The following is a 9,637-nucleotide window of genomic DNA, read 5'->3' as shown; positions in this document are numbered from 1 at the left end:
CCTCCCCAAACTCCACACCCTCCCCAAACTCTACACCCTCCCCAACCTCCACACCCTCCCAAACTCCACACCCTCCCCAACTCCACACCCCTCCCCAAACTCTACACCCTCCCCAACTCTACTCCCTCCCCAACCTCCACACCCTCCCCAAACTCTACACCCTCCCCAAACCTCCACACCCTCCCCAACCTCTACACCCTCCCCAACCTCTACACCCTCCCAACCTCCTCCTCCCCAACCTCCACACCCTCCCCAACCTCTACACCATCCCCAACCTCCACACCCTCCCCAACCTCTACACCCTCCCCAACCTCTACACCCTCCCCAACCTCTACACCCTCCCCAACCTCCACACCCTGCCCAAACTCTACACCCTCCCCAACCTCCACACCCTCCCCAAACTCTGCACCCTCCCCAACCTCTACACCCTCCCCAACCTCTACACCCTCCCCAACCTCCACACCCTTCCCAACCTCCACACCCTCCCCAACCTCTACACCCTCCCCAACCTCCACACCCTTCCCAACCTCTACACCCTCCCCAACCTCCACACCCTCCCCAACCTCTACACCCTCCCCAAACTCTACACCCTCCCCAAAATCTACACCCTGCCCAAACTCTACACCCTCCCCAACCTCCACACCCTCCCCAAACTCTGCACCCTCCCCAAACTCTACACCCTCCCCAACCTCTACACCCTCCCCAACCTCTACACCCTCCCCAACCTCCACACCCTTCCCAACCTCCACACCCTCCCCAACCTCTACACCCTCCCCAACCTCCACACCCTTCCCAACCTCTACACCCTCCCAACCTCCGCACCCTCCCCAACCTCTACACCCTCCCCAACCTCTGCACCCTCCCCAAACTCTACACCCTCTCCAACCTCCTCACACTCCCAACCTCTGCACCCTCCCCAAACTCTACACCCTCCCCAACCTCTGCACCCTCCCCCCAAACTCTACACCCTCCGCAACCTCCGCACCCTCTCCAACCTCCACACCCTTCCCAACCTCCACACCCTCCCCAACCTCTACACCCTCCCCAACCTCCACACCCTTCCCAACCTCTACACCCTCCCAACCTCCGCACCCTCCCCAACCTCTACACCCTCCCCAACCTCTGCACCCTCCCCAAACTCTACACCCTCTCCCAACCTCCTCACACTCCCAACCTCTGCACCCTCCCCAAACTCTACACCCTCCCCAACCTCTGCACCCTCCCCAAACTCTACACCCTCCGCAACCTCCGCACCCTCTCCAACCTCTGCACCCTCTCCAACCTCTGCACCCTCTCCAACCTCTGCACCCTCTCCAACCTCCACACCCTCCCCAACCTCTTCACCCTCCCCAAACTCTACACCCTCCGCAACCTCCGCACCCTCTCCAACCTCTGCACCCTCTCCAACCTCCACCCTTCCCCAACCTCCGCACCCCCCAGGCTGCCATGTGTCTGCCACATCTCTCAGAAAAGCCACTACAGCAGAAGGCTCCCAGACGATAATAGTACATGTAAGTAAAATGTTGGAAATGTGACAGTATTACTATATGAAACAGATAAAAATCACATTAATAGACACTCTAGACAGGGTAAGGGACAGCACCTTTTTTCTTGGTAAGCACATTCTTGTTTCTTCTAAGAGTACGCAGAGAGAACCATCACAAAGTAAACAAGGAGGGGTGTGAAATGATGAAGTCGTTGAGCGGAGAGACAGAACTGAGCTCTTACGCCACCGCCACGCTGGCCTGCTTTTCATTTCTGACGCAATTATCTGTGACATCTATCTGAACCGTGGAGAAGCCAACATTTGCAACACTTTCCCTGGATTTCCATATGCCACATGTCTGCAGCCTGAGTCTGTCTTAGAGGAGCTCAGTCTTTTTTTTTTAGGAATGGTGGGACCGGACCTAACTACAACAGGGATCGGCACAACCAATGGTTCTGAAGCGGCACACTTTCAGCAACACAACACACATCCAGGTGTTTCCCAGCATCTCAGTATAAACAAGTCAGAGTGTGGAACCTCTGGGCAGGCTGAGGGAAGGATTTAGAGAAAGAGAGAGGGAGATACGGGGAGATGGAGAGATTAAGAGAGGATGAGGAGAGAGAGGGGGAGAGAAAGAGAGAGGGGAGGCACAACGTGACTGGATAGTTGATGAGCCATCAACATGACTTCCAAACACCAAGAATCCATATTTACAGACTCCACAGTGCCCCCCACAAATGGTCTTGAGAGAAAATTCTACCCAAAATGAAGACGTGATTTATAGTACGTTTTCTGTTTGTGTGTGTGTGTGTGTGTGTGTGTGTTGGTGTGTGTATGTGTGTGTGAGTGTGAACGCATCTCAAAATATGCCATCCATAGGAAGAATACAACTCAAACATTCTTCCCCCTGATCACTTTTTAACCTTCCAAACAGTGGAAAGAGCGGATGACAAGTCCTCTGTTAGTCATGTGAATCAGTCTGACAGTGAGCAGCCCGTCACCAAGACCACTGCTGTCATCCAGAGGTGGAACACAAGACATGTCAGCGTGATGGTGGTCCCAGGCAGTTCTCCTGCCCTGAGCACAGGGGACCACGGACTGGCATTGAGGAGCAGAGAGTGAGCAGGAACCATTCTGAGCTCTCACACTTCAGAACGGCACACTCTCCGTATGAGACAACAGGGCAGAATAAAAAGAGTTGTGCCACAGCACAGGAAGAGAAAGAACAGGAACATCAGCCAATAATGGTGCCAGAGGAGAGGGGGATTGATCAGGAGGAGAGGAGAGGGGGATGGATCAGGAGGAGAGGAGAGGGGGATGGATCAGGAGGAGAGGAGAGGGGGATCAGGGGGAGAAGAGAGGGGGATGGATCAGGAGGAGAAGTGAGGTGGATGAATCAGGAGGAGAAGATAGGGAGATGGATCAGGAGGAGAAGTGAGGTGGATGGATCAGGAGGAGAAGAGAGGGAGATGGATCAGGAGGAGAGGAGAGGGGGATCAGGGGGAGAAGATAGGGGGATGGATCAGGAGGAGAAGTGAGGTGGATGAATCAGGAGGAGAAGATAGGGAGATGGATCAGGAGGAGAAGTGAGGTGGATGGATCAGGAGGAGAAGATAGGGGGATGGATTAGGAGGAGAAGATAGGGGGATGGATCAGGAGGAGAGGAAAGGGGGATCAGGAGGGGAAGAGAGGTGGAGGGATCAGGAGGAGAGGAGAGGGGGGTGGATCAGGAGGAGAAGATAGGGGGATGGATTAGGAGGAGAAGAGAGGTAGATGGATCCGGAGGAAAAGAGAGGTGTGGATCCAGGTTGCACCTCCTCTATAAACAAATGTGCCATCCCTTCCCTGAAAGGCTTGTCTTCACATGAAGTGCACACGTTGAATGCTTGTGTGCTTACATGGTAAATATTAGCAAAAACCGCAAGTTTTGTGAGAGTTCGTAATATGAGATGTACACAAAAAGATCCTTCTTATTACCAGAGGCACTTCTAGAACTTTTTTCACATGGAACCACTGCACAAACAAGGATTTTCTTTAAACACCGATCCCTCTCACAGGTGGAAAGTAACAAGTAATCAATAGATGCTGTTCAGTGCACTTCAGTCAACTCTCAGCAGGCACAAAGAGAGGGGCGGAAAGAGAGAGGGATTGAGAGAGAGAATGAGAGACAGAACAGAGGAAACGGAAGAGGGGAATGACAAAGATTAAGTAGTATTACATTGTTTTGAAAAGTGAAGAATGTGCCAGAGAAGAGGGGGGGGGGGGGGGCCACAGCTTGCAATGTTGCATGTGTGGAGTCCAGGAGGGCATTTGATTGTTATCATTTACACACTTCTCCACCCTTCCCTAACCTTCTCCACCCTTCTCCACCTTTCCCCACCCTTCCATACCCTTCTCTAACCTCCTCTACCCTTCTTAATATGAAGCCAGAGGCAGCCTAGCATGAGGCTCGTCTGTCTTGGATCAGAAATATAAAAGAAAAGAAACGAAGTGGCTTGGGGTTTTTTTCAGTCTCAATTCAGTCTCAGCATAGGTAAAGAAGACCAAAATGTCAGAATAATATCTTCAGAAGCTCACATACGCTTTGTTAAAAAGACACCTCATCTACTCAAAGCCATTCTATTTCCTTTGACGTTTAAACACTTCTCCAAGTGAATTCACCCTGCCAAAGGAAGGTGGCATCAACGTGCACACAGTTATGTGATTAGGAGCAACAGCCTCTGTTCACACATTACAAAATGTTCCCGGGATTATTCCTCCTGCCCATTAACCGGAGCAGAAAGAGCTCTACCTCCCTGCATTCTTCCACACTTCCATTCTGTGCACTTTGACTGTTTGATTTCCACGCATCCCTCCCTTTACTGCTCTGGGATTCATCAGAAACAGACGTTCAGTTTAACACTTTTCAGTCCGTTCCTGATTCACCGTGCAGCAAATCTCAGACTGCCTCGTTTTTCGGGTGTCCGCGGCTGGTACTTCCACACTGGTGAGTCTCCCAAGGGCTGCACTCACTCCTATATCAATCCCAGCGCTGCTTGGGTGTCTCCGGCGTACTGGTGAAGTGGCATCAGGAGAGGGTCTGTGTGGAGAGGGTCTGTGTAGAGAGGGTCTTTGTGGAGAGGGTCTGTGTGAGTGGGTCTGTGTGGAGAGGGTCTGTATAGAGAGGGTCTTTGTGGAGAGGGTCTGTTTGGAGAGGGTCTTTGTGGAAAGGGTCTGTGTGGAGAGGGTCTGTGTAGTGCGGGTCTGTGTGGAGAGGGTTTATGTGGAGAAGGTCTGTGTGGATAGGGTCTATGGGGAAAGGGGCTGTGTGGAGAGGGTCTGTGTAGAGAGGGTCTATGTGGAGAGGGTCTGTGTAGAGAGGGTCTGTGTGGAGAGGGTCTGTGTAGAGAGGGTCTATGTGAGAGGGTCTGTGTGGAGAAGGTCTGTGTGCAGAGGGTCTATGTGAGAAGGTCTGTGTAGAGAGGGTCTATGTGAGAAGGTCTGTGTAGAGAGGGTCTATGTGATAAGGTCTGTGTAGAGAGGGTCTACGTGAGAAGGTCTGTGTAGAGAGGGTCTATGTGAGAAGGTCTGTGTAGAGAGGGTCTATGTGAGAAGGTCTATGTGAGAAGGTCTGTGTAGAGAGGGTCTATGTGAGAAGGTCTGTGTAGAGAGGGTCTATGTGAGAAGGTCTGTGTAGAGAGGGTCTCTCTCCACTGCTTCATGCCCGATTCTGCTTCCGCCCCTCTGGCTGTGGCTACCCGCAAATCACACAGCATGGACCATCTCAGGAAGAGACAGGACAGCTCCGTCCTCACCCCCTTAAACCTTCATGTCCAAATCAAACTGACTGACGAGGCGGACAACTGAAGGCTTAAGTGTGAGGGTAAACATCTGCATATCCCACACGCTCCTTCCCCCGTCTACAATTTCAGCCCCAGCGACCATAACAACATCTGGGTGAAATTGACTTTGGCACAGTCAGTCCTCATTTCAGATGGATATCTGCCTAGCTGAGCGGATGAACGGTTGCGTTTCACCATCTCCATCCAGTCCACGGGGTGCGTCCTGCAGCTCAGGCTGTCCCGGCTGTGCAGAACGGCCCCTACGTCCCTGCAGAAGACACTCCTCATGCGCACGCCCCTTCTGTGCTTGGGTGCAACTTCATAGGTTCTTGCCCATGAAGGTGTGAGAGCTGGTGTTAGGCAGTCAGTGGAGGCCGTTTATTAGTGCTCCAAGGTTGAAGGGCTCCGCCACTCCCTCTCTCCCACTCTCCCTCTCTCCCTCTCTCCGTGCGCCGGCTCCTCTCACTTGTCTAAGTGCTTGCTTAATTAAAGGCCCTGCCACGAACCCGTGCTTAGTAGCAGGGAGGAGACCTCGGGGAACGGAAACGAGGGGACCAGGCAGCTGCATCGATCTCTCAACAAGAAGCTTCTGAATCCTTCTCAACCCAGTGGGCTTGTCTGTTGCAAAAGCATGAATGGGGCACACTAATAAATGGACCATGAGAGACCAAAAACCCCAAAAAACTCAACATTATGCCGGCTTGGGTTTCCAGGTGAAGATGGGTGAAACAGAAAAGAGAAAGAGAGAGAAAGAGAGAGAGAGAGAGAGAGAGAGAGGGGGGGTTTGATTGTATGGTAGGGTGTCATCAACATCCTGTAGAACTGACTGTTTCTGGGCTCCAGCCATGAGACCTTTATTTATCTCCACCTCTCTTTCTCTTGCTGTTGCGGCAAAAACACATCATGCTCAGAGATGGTATAACAGAGACGGAGAGGAATGATCTGTGTGTCTGTGTCCGGCCTTCTCACTCCACTCAACACCAGGCATCAGTTCAGCTCTGACCACCGCCCTGCTACCCTGGGCTTGCGTTTTAATTAAATGGATGTCTAATGCAGAAGACCCCAGCCTTCATTCTGAACTAATCACAGGCCAGTGTAACGCAGACGTCACAGAAGAACAGCTGCCTCCTGGTCGTTGTCGCCCTCTTAATATGTGTGCAGCTGCTTAGAAGTGGAGAAGAGGTGGGAGACACTGAACCATTACGAGCCTTTTTCTGAAGTGTCCAACCCCAAGACTGAGGCAGAAGCTTCCAGCCCTCTCCGCGCGCTGGCGAGCCGGAGTGTAATGGAGGCCGAGACGCTGAGTCATGCTGAGAAGATGTGCACCATGAACGGAGTCTGAGGAGCCCCAGCTCAAACACAGCTGGGAGCCCTCACGGAGCCAATGCCTACCTGACTGCCAGCTGAAAGAATTCTCTCTCTTATTGTCTCTCTCTCTCTCATTGTCTCTCTCTGTCTCTCTGCTCATTACACAGCCGCCCACCGAGACATCACTGTGGTCTAAAGTTGTCTCCTCATCAGCTCCGCTTGCCCGACGCCACTGATCCTTCACCTCACACGCTCGTGTCTCATGTCTCATGTCTGTATTTGTAACCATCAGCATGTTAAATGAGTCTATTTATCATATATGCTAACAACACGTTACGATGGTGGGAGTAATTGCACTTTTATAACGTTGCAGATTCTTAGACTCAAAGAAGCGGGCCAGGATGTGGCGTCAAACAGGACCAGAGGTCCTCCGATGGGCACTGACCACTGGGAGGAGCCGTCGGTGCCGCTGATCTCCAGGACGTCATAGTCCTCCTCCAGCTGGAAGTCGGTGAAGACCAGGGCGATGGTGTCTCCAGGCTCCGCCAGCACCGTCCACGTACAGTCTGCGTTGTTGTCGTATTCCTGGGGGTAGTTGGGGCTGGTGATGACACCGCTCTGACCCCGGAGGGTCCCGCCACAGCCGTCGTCGGCTGCAAAAACAAGCAAACACACACACACGCACACACACACACGCAACACTGATTAATCTACAAACGACTTTCACAGAAACACACATCTGCTTGATTAGCCATGTACCAGACTGTATGAGAACTCTACTGGAACTACTGGATTAGGGTGAAGAAGTGTTACACACAGTGCTGCTAGCTGCTCAGGGGAACACTATGGGGGTTGATGCAACCTACTGCAACGTGGGGTTAATTAACACAGATTAATTCAGATTTCTGTTAATTGTTTGTGCTCAGAAAAATGTGTCTCCCTCCTAAATATTGTTTGAAGGAGACAATTAAACACCACAACTGGTGATCATGTTCTGCTATAATAATTAAACCCCTTGGCTCTCTTCACTTCCTCTGAGTGATATCTCTCTATCTCTCTCTAAGTCTCTCTAACCCTATCTCTCTCTCCCTGTCTGTTTCCCTTTCAATCTCTCTCTCTCTCTCTCTCTCTCTCTCTCTCTCTCTCTCTCTCTCTCTCTCTCTCTCTCTCTCTCTCTCTCTGTCCCTGTGTGTGTGAGTGTGTGTGTGTCTGACAGCTACTCTGTGAGCTGACGAAAATGAGACAGACTGTTTGGGTGGGTAGGCAGAGCAGCAGTGTAATCCTCCCTCCCGCCCTGTCTTCCTCCCTCCACCGTCTTCCTCCCTCCATCGTCTTCCTCCCTCCATCGTCTTCCTCCCTCCCGCCCTGTCTTCCTCCCTCCATCGTCTTCCTCCCTCCCACCCTGTCTTCCTCCCTCCATCGTCTTCCTCCCTCCATCGTCTTCCTCCCTCCCACCCTGTCTTCCTCCCTCCATCGTCTCCAGAGAAAACAGGATGGATCAGAACTTTCTGACAGGGAGAAAAGTTGCTCCTGGGTGTCTGACCTCCTTTTGAGAAGTACAATCCCTCATTCACTTATATTCCCTGAAACTGTCTCTCCACCTGAAACATGCTAAACGAGCAGCACAGGTGAGTCCTGGTACACCTGTTTACAGGTGAGTCCTGGTACACCTGTTTACAGGTCACAGTCCAGCCGAGGCCGTCAGCTTGAGGGCGTGTGAGTGGGGTGCCAAAGGCCATGAGAAGGTGCAGGGAAGGGGGAGGGCGGCGTGAGTGTGTGTGCGGCGTGTGTGTGAGACGCGTCTGTGAGGCTCGTGGGCAGAGCTGGACTTGAGGGGGCCGTAGTGCCAAGCCCCCCCCCCCCCCCCCCCCCCCCAGATCTGCACCATCAGGCTGGTGTTAGGTGGCTCAGACTGGGATCAGTGCTTGAGGAAGGACCTGACAGGCACAAGGATGAAGCCAATCTGGCAGTGAAGAGGCAGCATCGTCACTTCCTGTCTGCTGATACTGGTGTGAAAAGAAACAACACACACAACAACAGAACGAGGCCACGCATCACCGAATGTCATACGTGGTACCGAATGTCACGCAGGCCCTCTGCAGCAAACGACCCCAGGAAGGTGTCAAGAGTGCACACAGCCGTCACACACCCAGGGTGGAGTTTGCACGTCTCTGTGTGTGTGTGTGTGTGCTTTTCTCTCCAGGACACTTGAGGTCCTCTCTCCCATGTGGGCATAGAACTAATTAGCAATGGCTCGCTAGTTGCTTGTATATATATCAGGGACTCTGTGGATCATCCAGGACACCTTTCAATCACAACACCCGTGTGAGCTCCAGACAGAGGGGGCCTAACATGACAGAGGCTGCGGAAGGACACGGAGCCGTGGTGAGGCCCACTCTCCCTCTCGAGCAGCCGGCGGTATTCACAGATCTGGGTCCACTGGACCCCATCGCTTCACAGAATCGTTCCAACTGACACGGCCCTTCTATCTCTTCCCTGTGAAAATGCAGGATTTTAGGCAGCCATTAGAACCCATCAGCCTTAAAAAGATCATTAGACTGTTATTATCACTGCCCCATGCATCCGGAGTGGCCTCACAGTGTAATTAAACTACAGTTTCCAGTTTTGTAGTGGATTAGTTGCAATAATTAATTGTAATTGCAAGTGCAGTTTTATTAATCAGTCCTGTGACGCCTCAGACCTAACCCTAAGATTTCCGGATTCTTCTGCAGTAATCTTTCAAACTGTCTGATAATGACGGGATTGCAAAAAGCAGTGACATAATCCCTTAAAAACGACTCTGTGTTTCATTTTCGTGCCCAACAGTGCTATAGCGCCTTCTTCTGAATCCATGGGTGCCATGGTAACTTGGTAACCTGCCGACATCCCCAGACCCGATGGTGGGGCTCATCTAAAATACGAGGCAAGGATTGGGGGGGGGGGGGGGGGGGTGTTGCTGAATTTCCCCATAAAGAGATCTGGCCTGCTTCTCCAAACGTAATCTATTTCTTCTCTGCCTCCC

The 9,637-nt window shown here is 52.2% G+C and overlaps 1 protein-coding gene across 1 annotated transcript in view; it reads right to left on the bottom strand.

The window, feature by feature from the left end:
- The window catches only part of csmd2 (CUB and Sushi multiple domains 2), a 204,109-nt gene that overhangs the window by 124,767 nt on the left and 69,705 nt on the right, over positions 1–9,637 (bottom strand). The window contains exon 5 of the mRNA XM_077008705.1: positions 7,061–7,268. Within this exon, the coding sequence (XP_076864820.1) occupies positions 7,061–7,268 (208 nt within the window). The remainder of the gene's footprint in view (positions 1–7,060; positions 7,269–9,637) is intronic.

Source organism: Brachyhypopomus gauderio, chromosome 6, assembly GCF_052324685.1.
Source record: "Brachyhypopomus gauderio isolate BG-103 chromosome 6, BGAUD_0.2, whole genome shotgun sequence".
Classification (NCBI taxonomy): Eukaryota; Metazoa; Chordata; class Actinopteri; order Gymnotiformes; family Hypopomidae; genus Brachyhypopomus; species Brachyhypopomus gauderio.
This window is presented reverse-complemented; position numbering and strand designations above follow the sequence as displayed.